The 13,164-nt window shown below is 50.0% G+C and overlaps 1 protein-coding gene across 1 annotated transcript in view; it reads right to left on the minus strand.

Annotated features, from left to right (window-relative positions):
* Window positions 1-13,164, minus strand: part of eif4g3a (eukaryotic translation initiation factor 4 gamma, 3a) — a 47,617-nt gene that overhangs the window by 11,787 nt on the left and 22,666 nt on the right. Inside the window, 14 exon segments of the mRNA XM_023827502.2 lie at window positions 479-583; window positions 2,802-3,038; window positions 3,489-3,635; window positions 4,081-4,278; window positions 4,934-5,089; window positions 5,180-5,299; window positions 6,196-6,320; window positions 7,305-7,554; window positions 7,639-7,715; window positions 9,596-10,315; window positions 10,602-10,701; window positions 11,811-11,936; window positions 12,366-12,469; window positions 13,039-13,150. Coding sequence (XP_023683270.2) covers window positions 479-583; window positions 2,802-3,038; window positions 3,489-3,635; window positions 4,081-4,278; window positions 4,934-5,089; window positions 5,180-5,299; window positions 6,196-6,320; window positions 7,305-7,554; window positions 7,639-7,715; window positions 9,596-10,315; window positions 10,602-10,701; window positions 11,811-11,936; window positions 12,366-12,469; window positions 13,039-13,150 — 2,577 coding nt within the window.

Here is a 13,164-nt window from a genome sequence, read left to right on the forward strand (position 1 = left end):
GTAACTTCCGCGGTAGGCAGGGGATCACTGTATTCCTATCATTATGGGGACTCTCCATTCATTTCTATGGGCATAAGCTAAAACCTAACTATAACCTTAACCCAGCCCTAACCTTAACCATAAGTAACCAAATAAAATACAAGACTTTTGCCGTTTTTTAGTTTTTTGATTGCAGTCAAAGATTTTTATAAATTTGAGATTTATATTGTGAGGACCTAAAAAGAAACAGGTTTTACCACATTGCGGGGGCACTTGGTGGTAAATTCACACAAACACAGCCACACACACACACACACACACACACACACACACACACAGAAGTCTTTGAGGAGACCTCCTCCAACTTACTTGAATGCAAATAACAACCCAAAAAATCCTAATAAAACTCAAGTGTTTTCACAATATTGGATTAATAATAAGACAAATAGAAAGACATTTGCTGCTTCGGTGTCCTGGGGACAGACACTCACTCACTCACCAGTCGCAGGTCGATGACGTCCTGCAGCATGAAGCGAATCCGTGAGGAGGTCTTCCTCTCCTTCACGATCTTCTCCATCTGGTGGAAGTACTGATCCATGCGGGGCTGCAAGAGCATCGGGTAAGAGACAGGTAGGTACGCATTCTGTGGCATGTGGGTACCATTCTCAAGTGGGTACCAACACCTTAAGTTGCACATAACAGTAAGAGCAAAAAACATGGCTGAGGGGCCAGATATGTGTGTGTGTGTGTGTATGTGTGTGTGTGTGTGTGTGTGTGGGGGGGGGGGGGTCTGGTACAATTGAAACATTACCAGACTCCTTAAAACATAACTGAATGGAAAATAAACAAACATTAAAAACAGAATCGGGGAAAGCTACAATACTATTTGAAATCACAAGTAAGAAATCAGAAGGATAAATTCACAGCCAATCAGACTGATCAGGTCCTATTGAGCCTGAACCTGCAGCACGTCCCCTAAGTGCGAACATGCACCTGGACTGCACACAGGAAAGCCCCGGGTGTGAACACGCACCCGGACTGCACACAGGAAAGCCCCGAGTGTGAACACGCACCCGGACTGCACACAGGAAAGCCCCGAGTGTGAACACGCACCCGGACTGCACACAGGAAAGCCCCGAGTGTGAACACGCACCCCGACTGCACACAGGAAAGCCCCGAGTGTGAACACGCACCCCGACTGCACACAGGAAAGCCCCGAGTGTGAACACGCACCCGGACTGCACACAGGAAAGCCCCGAGTGTGAACACGCACCCGGACTGCACACAGGAAAGCCCCGAGTGTGAACACGCACCCGGACTGCACACAGGAAAGCCCCGAGTGTGAACACGCACCCCGACTGCACACAGGAAAGCCCCGAGTGTGAACACGCACCCGGACTGCACACAGGAAAGCCCCGAGTGTGAACACGCACCCCGACTGCACACAGGAAAGCCCCGAGTGTGAACACGCACCCCGACTGCACACAGGAAAGCCCCGAGTGTGAACACGCACCCCGACTGCACACAGGAAAGCCCCGAGTGTGAACATGCACCCGGACTACACACAGGAAAGCCCCGAGTGTGAACACGCACCCCGACTGCACACAGGACAGCCCTGAGTTTGAACAGGAACCCCAACTGCACACGAGACAGGGAAAATGTCTGATTGGACAAAGCAGGTGCAGAGCAATGATGTGTGCATGGCCACCAATCATCAGCGAGCTTAAGGAAGCCGCACTGTGTACGCTGGGAAGGAGCCCAAGCACCCTCTGTTTGCCTGCTCCATTTACATAGCTTATGTCATCCCACTGCCCTCCCCACTGTGCATGCGGTAAGTCAGTTACCATGGAAAGGTGTGCTGGGGGTGGATATTAAAAGATGTTGGCTTGCAAGCAAGTAAGAGGAACATGTACTTACAAAAAATGATGTTCCTCATCTAACAGCAGGAAAACAAAAAGTGTGACCAAACAGCCCCCACCCCCCCACCCACATTGCGTTGAAGGGAGCCTGGAACTGGGAAGAAAACAGGGACCCGCAGATCTAAGTGCATGAACAGGTCCATCAGGCGCTCAAGAAACAAGATGAGGGGGAGGAGAAAAAATGGAAGCCAACAGCTTGCGGAGGGCAACTAAGTCAGCCGATTACCCTCCTTTCATGCTCTGCCCCCCCGCCCTCCTGCCCTCCCTGCCCCCCAGACACAACCTCCGTCTGTCCGATGCTGTTTTAGATCACCCAGAACACACCCAGCAGCGCTAATCGGTATTCTGAAAAATGAACACAGACTTCTTCTTATCCTCAGCTGTTCCTTTAAACTGCCACCCTTAACAAAAATACAGAAATAACAAACGTATTAAGAACTCTTTCCATTCATTGTTACATCATTGCAAAAACCCCTCAAATTACTAAAATACAGAGTTGATTTTAAAAACCCCCCTTTCGTGCAGATACCTCTTCAGCTTTTGATTACCATCTTGGCCTGCTATGCTGCTGCTGCATTATGCTCAGAAATGCAGCCTATCGCCCATCTGCTGTGTATTAGCAACTTTTTCTCAGTGCTGTTTACCAGACTGAGTTTCTGTGGACTTGCTTTGATGTGTTCTGACCTAAGGGGGCCATGGCATGTTGCCCCCCCCACAGTACATGCTGTCCTCTCTGTGGGTGATACACATACTCTCTCTATAAATTCCAGTCTGGGACAGTTGGACCAGTATGTTGATTACAGGTATAAACAGACTGCTTGGTGTAAGTCTGGGGACGCGAGATCACATCCGAAGGCGTCTTCCCCTTCACCCATTTCCATGGCCTCTCTAGCAAGAACTCACCTTGGCCTTCTCGAAGTCCAGGTCCTTGCCGATGGTGGTGAGCAGTCGGCAGAGACACTCCAGCGACTCCTCGTCGTGGTTCTTCAGCAGCTTGACCACACAGTCGTGCATGATGGCCTCCGTCAGCATCTTCAGCTTGAAGAGCTCCCCGATGAACTTGATGTTCCCTATGGAACGTCGCCGTGCCTTGTCCTTGGCCTCCTCCAGCTCCTCCTGGAGCCGTTCCCGCTCACTGGCCTGTGAGGTGGGGGGGGGGGGGGGCATAAGAGTTTGTTTGTTTGCAACAACTGCTGGGGCCAATGCAGGTACTGTCCCGGAAAGTAGGTTTACATCACCTATGGGTACTTGTTAGTAAGTTTGGACCAGCAGAAAAAGATGCTTGTGGGAGTTTTACTTACACAAAAATGTTCTGAGGGCAGAAGGAAAAATGACTGGTTCAGAGAGTGAACCAATCAGACTATAGAGGAGTTGAGTCAAAGCAACTAGAGGAGACGGGACCAAGGCATCCGATTGGTTGGTCCTACCTCCTCTAGTTGCTGGGACCCACCTCCTCTACAATCTGATCCAGTTCTCCCTGTGAACCAATCATGTTTCCTTCTGCCCTCAGAACATTGTTGTGTAAGTCTGTGCTCCCTGACATCTGTGCTCCCTGACATCACATCATAAATATGGGACAGCCCCAGTTACCGAGGTGGCTGAGTCCAGTTCCTTCTGCTTCCTCTCGAACACAACGTCGTCCACCTTGTCTCTCTCGAACTCTTTCTGGCACCGGTTCAGCAGAAGTTTGCGGAAGTTCACCGTGGCGCTGGGCTTGTCTGCCATCGGCACCTTCAGCTGTCCGTCGGAAACGGGGGATGGGAGGTGTTAGCAGAGATAGGAGATCAAAGAGTGAGGCAGGCAGTTGAAGAACTGCCCCACCCCCCCCACAAGATACGCATGACATACGTGTCAAATGAAACGTTTACATTACATATGTAGATAGCTGGAGTGTTTAGCTGGGATTATTGTACGCTGTCAATCATTGCCTGAGAACCTAAAACCAGTGGAAAGTGGTTTGATTGACAGCCAGAAGGAAATGCTAACTAAGGCTCTCATCACTAGTAAATAATTGTAGAGCAATCCAGACAAAACCCTGGGTGCAAATTATGTTTCTGTTCACCTGTAGTTGATCAAATCTCAAGCCCACTTAGTCACGGTCAATCCTCACAAGCGATGGCACCCAATTATCAAGGTCCGAGGGGCAAATTAATTGCAGTTTCTCGCGAAACTCTACCCATACCGTGGCAAGGCAGCGACACATGTTGCTGTAGGCCACGGAGAAGCTGGGTTCATCGATGGCCTTCTCGAAGACCAGGTCGATGACGCCCTTGAGCCGCTCCTCCGTGTCGATGGTGAGGTCCGTCACCTGCTTCATCAGCTGGTTGAACATCTGGGGCGTCAGCTTGTTCAGGATGCTGCGCACCTTGCGGAAGAGCTCCTGCGGAAAGGGGAGATGGCGGCGGCGCCACCACCGACACGGCCCCGGGTTCAAAAACCGTGTCCCAGAACCATCTGGCGGGGGTTTGCAACAAACAGAAAAGGCGCGGGTCAAGTCGGGCCCATTTCCAATCAAAGCAACTGCAGAAAGTGGCAGGAGTGAGGAATACACAGAAATGACATTGGCCTTGCCTCTGTCAGAGGAACATCTTGCCAACTGGAGGCATATGGATAAAAATGAGGAAACAGAATATGAAAGCCAGCTTTAAACCAAAGGACAAAAGCCTCTCCCTAGGTTAGGATGGGGTTACGTTCCGATAAACCTATCGTAAGGTGAAAATATCGTAAGGCGAAAATGCACTTTAATACAGTACACCTAACCTAACAAGCATCATAGCCTAGCCTAGACTGCCTTAAATATGCTTCAAACTCTCACATTACCCTACAGCTGGGCAAAATCATTAACACAAAGCCTATTTTATAATAATGTGTTGAATATCTCATATAATTAATGAGTAATGCGCTAAAAGTGAAAAAATGTTTACCTGTAGTGCAGTCGAAAAATCATAAAATGGACCATTGTAACCTGGGGAGTGTCTGTATTTATAACAAGCAAAGGTAGGCATGAGGGCAAAACCAAAGGGGTCAAAGGTCACCTGTGTGTGCTGGGCATCTGGGTCATCGGCCAGCCCCTCCTGCTTAATGCCAGGCTTCCAGGCATTCTCCGCCTTCCTCAGCTGCACGTCGTCGTTCACCGACACGTTCATGATGATCTTGCGTGGCTGGGGTCTCCTGGTGCCCACATTTAGCAGCTGGTGGGTGGGGGGGGGGGAAAGCAGTCATAAAGCCCAGTGGCCCCGTGAGCTCTGCTCGCCGTACCGCCTGCACGTGTGGAGACTCACCGGAGATCCGCGGCCACCTGATGCTGGACGCCCGAAGTCGGCAAAGGCGGGCGTGAAGTCAGGGCCCCAGGAGATCGTGCGAGGGTCGACGGTGCGAGCCAGCTGCTTATTTTGGTTAATCTTCCGGGGGGTGAGAGAAATTGAGGGAGAAAAGGAGACACAACAGTCAGCATACAGACAGATTTCTGACAGTAAAAGCCTGATGTTGGACTTCCATCCATTTTCAAATTGTTTACTAAAGGGTCACATTTACCCAGGGGCTGATCGGGGGAAACAGAGCTCAGGAGAGAGGGCACACCCTGGATGGGATGCCAGTGCACTCAATCACACACTATTACCATTGACCGATTCACCTAAACCGTGTGTTTTTGGGCTTCAGAAAGATACCAGAGCACTTGGAGGAGACTCACAGAAACAATAAGTGCCAAAACCAACACGCCTTATGCAACCGGACTCCCCAGCAGGAGACCCAGGCAGAATCCAACCGCCTGCTACACTCTTGTTTATGAAATCGCCAAGGGGAAAGGTCCAAACCCCAGACCAGAACCACATGGACCCGTACGTTTCTGTACGGACGTCTCTGCTGTGTGATCTTACAGCTGAGAACTGGGTTGGATTTGGATTTGGATCTGTAACCCCGTCCCAGGGTTACAGATTTCCCTGGTTGCTCGATGCAGCGAATGGGAGTTTCCCAGAAACAGATTAGCAGCTATTAGGACGACAGGCCCAGGCCGGCCCACATATGAGGACGAGGACCAGGGGAATCCATAATCAGGAGCCTCGGGGCCAATACACAAGCGCTCTTGCAGAGTGTAATGCTGAATTACTGTGAAGACACATCCCAGGTAGCTCACTCCCACCGCCACGCTTCATTTAATGACCAGGCCTCATTTACTCTCCCAGCCAGCCCCGATCAGCCGCTCAGCAGCACCATTCAACCACAGAGCTCCAAAAGTAACCTGAACAGACAGAGTCTGACAGCAGCCACCCCCGGGGAAGGGGGGGTGGGGGCCTACCTTATCTAGCACCACGTCGCTGATCGGGGGAAGACCTTCGGGCTTCTGTATGCAGGCTGGGGTGAACTGGAAACCGAGCAGGAAGTCGCGGTCGTACTGCCTCTTCCCACCCGGTTCCACTGGCTCTGTGGGGTGTGGGGTCACAGTCAGGTTTGGGTCTAACTTATGGCTTTCAGTCAGATATAACGAGCAGGGAATTAAGTGACAGAATCTGCCTCTGAGTGTCTCTGATATCTGCTCATCAGCTAACAAATGTATCCTAAACCACGAGTTACAAATTTGTTTGGCGAATGGTCAGGTGTAAACTGCCTGGCCGAGGTGATTCTATACTCACTGGATAGTATACTACATTCAACTGTTTAGTATTGGCAAATCAGGTGGCTGCAGCTGAAGACAAGGTCAAGAGGTCCAGTTACTGTTTGGCTGAGCATTAGGACAGCTAAGATGCATCATCTAAGTGATGTTAAATATGACGTGAATGTTAGAATGTGGGCACGGTGGTTCCCGCATCTCAGAAAGTCACCTTCCTGGGATTTTCTCACACTACAGACTTCAGAGCTCACAGTCAATGGTGTGAACAAAAAAAAAACATCCATTCAGTGGCATTTCTGTGGCTGAAAACACCTTGTAAATGAGAGAGGTGACAGGGTAATGACGAAACTGGTCAAAGCTAACAGGAAGGCAAAACACGCAATACAACACCTCAGTACAACGGTATCCAGACAGGCACAATTTCTCAACACTTAAAATGGCTCCGGAATCAAAAGTGAGCTGGTGGGAGTTTTACATGCAGAGATATGTTCTGAGGGCAGAACGAAAAAAGCAACTAGAGGAGGCGAGACCAAGACATCTGATTGGCCTCCTCTATTTGCTTGGACACACCTTCTCTACAATCTGAATGGTTCTCTCTCTGGACCAATCATATTTCATTCTACCCTTAGAACATTTTTGTGTAAGTAAAACTCCCAAGAGCCAAAAGCAGGTCCTTCCAGGTAGTATGTAGGGCTACGCAATTGCATTTGGCTGAACCGTATTATATATAAATGAGCAGCTCTGCCTATCACGTTGGTCTGAACGTGGCTTCTGCAAGTGAAGGAAAAGACCCCCACCTCCCTGGAAGATGTAAGGTGGTGGGGGGGCTCTGCATCGTCCCTCCCCTGGCTCGGCCCCTCCATCGCTGACGTCCATCTCAGGGCTAGGGGCTGCCCCGTTCCCTACGGGATCTGCCTCGCCATTCTCCTCCGGAGTGGGAAGCGGCTCTGTGGCGTCTGCTGGCGAGTGGCCCCGGGGCTCCAGGCCCTGGGACTCCAGGCCCTGGGGCGAGGCCTCGTCCAGGCCAGACCAGTCCGTGGAATCTTCCTGGAAAGGATGGCGTTAAACCAGAGGCTAAACGACAACAACGGATTACAGTAACCCCCACGTGCCCTTCTCCCTCGGCCCTACCTCCCTCCCCAGGCTCTCTGGGGACTCTTCATCTTTTGGTTTCTTCCAGGTCTTTGGTGCAGCTGAAGCAGTTTGAGCTGCCAAAGAAAACAAACCACCAGTGAACTGCAGCGAAGCCACATTAACCCTCTGGGGTCGACGGCATCGCCGGTGATGCCGCATATCTTTCTCGTGTATTTCAGTTCATAACTCGCTGAAATCTTATTATAGAAACATGAAAAAAACACTGACTAAATCCGTAATCTGTCTTCTTTTCAAAACGTCCATTATAGGAAGTATTAAAGTTTTTAAAATGAGGTTAAATCGGCAAAAAATTAAACCATGTCACCTTTCTTTGTTTTACCTGCATCAGGGGCGTGTAGTACCGCTCTCACCCGAAGATCGCTATTCACATTATAAATAGCCGCTGTAGCGCGTATTCAAATCGCATTTGTATGGTAATTTGATTAACAGCGCAACGGTGAAACGCGATCCAGATACATCCCCATCAGCGCCATAAAAGGGGGGGGGGGGGGGGATGTGGCCAGGTGTCAATGGCTCATTCATACACATGAAAGTTGCTACATATTCAATGAAAGGAGCCAGAAATAGTTACATGAGTTAGGTTTTTCTTATTTATTTATCCAAATTAATGTTGCATCTACACCATTTAGTCATCTTCATGTAGCCAAGACTTTGGTGATCAGATATCTGGGATCAAAACAAACTGGCACCATTGTTTACTATGTACTTTTATAATGTTTCTGCAATTGTTCCAAACTGCATTTTACAATGTCTATACTTTGATGTCAAATTACAAACTTCACATAAATCTGAGATTTTTACAAAGTACACTAAGATTAAGATGAGTTTAATGCCAAAACAAATATATAAGAAATAATTTATCTGCCATGAATTAAGTTTTATGATATTGAATGAAATGTCTGACCATGCCCCAGTCAGTGAAAGTGTGTTCCCTACCCCTAGACCCCAGAGTGTTAAACCAAATACATCCATTCCCCTCTTACCACTGTAAATCTGTGGCCCAAGAGACAAAAATTAGTTTCTTTGTAGACGTAATTGTTCTTGAAATTAAAATTACATATATATTTTTGCTAATCTGTATGACATTCAACTACAGAAACACCCTACAGTCACCCTTCCACATTGGGCAGATTAGGCCACATTAAATTCTTGGTCCCCTTTGCAAGCGAAGATACAGAAAAGATCCGGGAAATGCAAGATGACTGTGAGATCACTGTGAGATATCACATGAGAGGCTGCTGAAAACTCCAAAACTAGCATTGTACATATATTTTATGCATTTACTGTACTTTTATTATGTCGTCTGTGACTTTTGAAAAACTCCCAAAAAAATTAAATTTCCTGTTCCGATCCCGAGATATTGAAAACTGCGCAGGGGAAAGTCATCATGCAGAAGGGCCCACTGTACTTCCAGAAACTGTACCTGTACTGAGGAGTAACATGAGCGACCCGTAACCTGCACGCCACGACTTACCTGTACTGAGGAGTAACATGAGCGACCCGTAACCTGCACGCGACGGCTTACCTGTACTGAGGAGTAACATGTGCGACCCGTAACCTGCACGCCACGACTTACCTGTACTGAGGAGTAACATGAGCGACCCGTAACCTGCACGCCACGACTTACCTGTACTGAGGAGTAACATGAGCGACCCGTAACCTGCACGCGACGGCTTACCTGTACTGAGGAGTAACATGTGCGACCCGTAACCTGCACGCCACGGCTTACCTGTACTGAGGAGTAACATGAGCGACCCGTAACCTGCACGCCACGACTTACCTGTACTGAGGCGTAACATGAGCGACCCGTAACCTGCACGTGACGGTTTACCTGTACTGAGGAGCAACATGTGTGACCCATAAACTGCACGTGACGGTTTACCTGTACTGAGGAGTAACATGTGTGACCCGTAACCTGCACGTGACGGCTTACCTGTACTGAGAAGCATTCTGGAGTTGGCTTGTTGCTGCAACTCCACCGTTTCCTCAGAGCTCTCTGCTACTTTTCCCCCAGCCTTGTGGGGTTGCTCCTGAGTTTCTGCCCTCAGGGAAGTTTTCCTGATGTCCCCAGCCTCGTCGCCAGCTTGAGTGGGGGATGGCGGGCTGGCAGCAGGTACAGGGCTAGCAGCAACTGTAGAGACAGCAGAAGTGGTAGGAAGGGAGGGGACATTTGGAGTGGGGGAGGTGGGGTCTGGAGCCATCAGGGGGGTTTTGGCCCTCATCTCCAGAGCTGAGAGTCCCTGAGTGTCCATGCTGGCTCCCGTGGAACAGACTGGGGGCGGGGCCTGTGGTGCGGCCAGAGTTGGCTGCTCATCGGGGGGTGTGCTGACCACCTCCTGGTCAGAGTGCCCGTTCATTGCCTTGGAAGGAGGGGCCATAGTGATAGGTGGCTCCTGGGCCCCACCCTGAGATGGGGCAACAGGTGGTGCAGTCATTTGTGTCTCCTCCCTTTGGGGGCTATGGGGCTCCATAGAGCCTGCTACAGGGGCGGGGCCCCCGCCAGGACCCAGGGCAGCAGCAAGTTCCGGTTTCTCCAGTGGAAGGGTTAGTGGCGTAGGGACACCTCTGCCTCTCCTCTCGCTGGGGGAGTCAGAAAGTCGGAGGCCAGGGGACGAAGACTTGGGTGTGAAGGACTCCGACTCCGGCTTCTGATCTGCAAAATAGGAGCAGAGGAGAGAGACCAGCTAGTGAAAAAGATGCATGCAGAATGTCCTACTGGAATACCCCAGTCATTATATCCTGCTTGAAGGGATAAAACTGCAGCAGCTGTTTCACTGAAATCTTCCCTCCTCCCATACTTTTTATTATTATTTATTTTTTTAATTTTCCATCAACAGCCAGATTCTTCGCCTGAAATATTCTGGAGAATACCACAGGAGCAGGGTGGGCGCATGGCAAGAGTAGGTGGCGACGCAGCAGAGGATGCTGGGATACCGGACCTGGCGGAGGCTTGGTGTCGGCGGGCACAGGCGGGTGCGGGGGGCTGGCCTCCCTGCTGTACACCAGGGGGCCGTGCTCGGAGAGTTGGCTGCCCAGCTGCTGGGATTTGAGGTAGAAAATGTGAGGATAATGAGGGTGCGGACACAAGAACTAGCAAAGCGGAAGATGGACAGGGAGCCCACCCACCCACCCACACAGCGGCGAGTGCGTAAACGGGGACACAAAAGGAGGGGCCGGGAGACAGGGAGACACAAAGACGGGCACAGATATCAAGAAAAAAAAAGCAAAACAACAGGAATGGGGACGATAAGAAAAGGAGGGAAGAGCACAAGGCCATGGGAACAACGGAAAAATGGGGAAAAAAGCAGAAGGAAATAAATGAGAAAGGTACGGTAATGACACATGCAAGTGGTCAGGGCACGCAACGAACGATGGATTAAAAAAAACAAGGAGACAAAAAGAAAGGGAAACAAATAGTGTTAACATCAAAGGAGAAGACACTGAGGAAGAGTCAGAGCAGAGGAAGGCCTTTCTGCAGAGCCCAGCAGAGCTGGAAAATCCAGCTCCAGAAAGTACAAATCCAGACCAGGATTTTGTTTCAACCAACCAGTTGAGCATGAAGAGTCACAGAGTACTCAACTGCTTGGATGAATCTTGGTCTGGATTTGTACTTTCTGGAGCTGGATTTTCCCACCTCTGGAGCTGAGGCTGGTGAAGCCAAAGGGCACGGACAGAGAGCATCATCGACGGCCAACCCCACGTTAAGCTGGTAAACTTGGAGCTCAGTCTGCATAAGATTCTGCTAACCAAGAGCAGCACACAAAACAAGTCTACTCTCAGGTGAAAGCTGCAAAGTTCACCTGAGAAGGTTCAACATTTGTTTCTCCCCAACGTGACCCACATAACCCTACTATTATGTCACTGAATGACACCCCAATAAAAACAGGCCAGACACACAAAAGCAAAAGCAACAGAAACAGTGATCATGTTGGTGTTATAATCACCAATAATCCAGTGACACAAGCAGAGTTTTCACGCTCGTCAGAATGACATCATTCTTAATCATCACAGGCACTTAGTACATAGCATAACCCCAAGAGGACTGAAATCAATACTTCCATAGATGGGTACATTCTGCTGGAGGGTGGGGTTTACAATGGCAGGAGTGGTTAAGCCAATAGCAGGTGGACGGGTGGGGCAGAGCTCACCTGGGGCAAGGTTGGGGTGGAGGAGGGTCTTCCAACAGGGGGCGTCGGATTCCGGCTACCGGCTCCTCCGGACAAGATCTCCTCTGTGACGTCCCTGCCCCCTTGGTTGGGATCCCGGATACGGATCTGGGAGAACAATTACACAGAGAGGGGCGGGGGCTCACTAAAGCACTGAAGTCACACATGGGCCGTTCGGCCCCTCCTTGCCTCCAGTGACAATGTCCATCTACAACTAACAGGTGTTAATTTATTCAGGTAGATGTAAACACATCGATGTCGATAGAGGAATCTGAACTGTGCCCAGAAACCAGGGCTGCTGCTACTACAAAAACAACATAATAATACATAACCTCTGACAACCAGAAAATCTCATAGACTCTGGACTGCAGGTCGACTGACACGGCTTATTTGTGCTCCCGCTGCTCCCCAACCCCCCCCCCCCCCCCCCACACACACACACATACACACACACACACACACACACACACACACACACACACACACACACACACACACACACACACACACACACTGCTGACGCTCTCAGATACTCACTGTCTTCTTTTCCCTCTTGGCCGGTGGAGGCTGTTGTGGTGTAGGCACTATGATGGGTGGCGAGGGGGGGTAGACCGTCTGCCCAGAGTAGTATGGAGGACTCGCTATGTCATGTTGGGGGGGGGGGGGGGGTGAGGAATAGCATTGTCAAAGTGGCTTTAGGGACAAATAATTCAGACCAGGAAACTAACCCCAGCGGTTGACCCTATTACATCCAGACCATGTGACCACTGTGTTCTGAAGTCTCTCCAGGTCCCGGGTTCAATGCTGGGCTTAATAGGGGGGGGGATGGAATCTAGTGGTCACATTCACTCAGATCTCTTAACTAACAATTTGCAAAAGCAAGAATGACCCAACAAAGACCTCTAACCCTGCCAACAATGAGCGGATTGACAGGGGGTAATGCAGCACCCCCACTGGTTTTTAATGCCTTGTGCCCCCCCCACCATAAAAAAAGTATGAGGAGAACACAGGACAAAACCATAGAAAATATAAGCATTCCCCCTGTAATAAACCCAAAGTCTTCAGCTCTTTCTGTACACAGTTAAGGACCACACACAAAGGCAAACACAAACACACAGTCTGTGCAAGATGTAACTGAAAGTTGTACCACAATCTACACCGGCCATGGATGATATCGGCAAAAAAATAAATCCGGACATCTGGTCCTTACTATAAGGAGCCGGGAAGTCCCCAGGGCCGGGGCCGGGGTAGAAGGTGCCTGGACCGGGCGGCTGCACCGAGAACTGCTGGGGGGGTCCTATGTAGGGGGCGCTGTGCCGGTACTGTGGAGAGTCAA

Source organism: Paramormyrops kingsleyae, chromosome 8 (assembly GCF_048594095.1).
Source record: "Paramormyrops kingsleyae isolate MSU_618 chromosome 8, PKINGS_0.4, whole genome shotgun sequence".
NCBI classification, from domain to species: domain Eukaryota; kingdom Metazoa; phylum Chordata; class Actinopteri; order Osteoglossiformes; family Mormyridae; genus Paramormyrops; species Paramormyrops kingsleyae.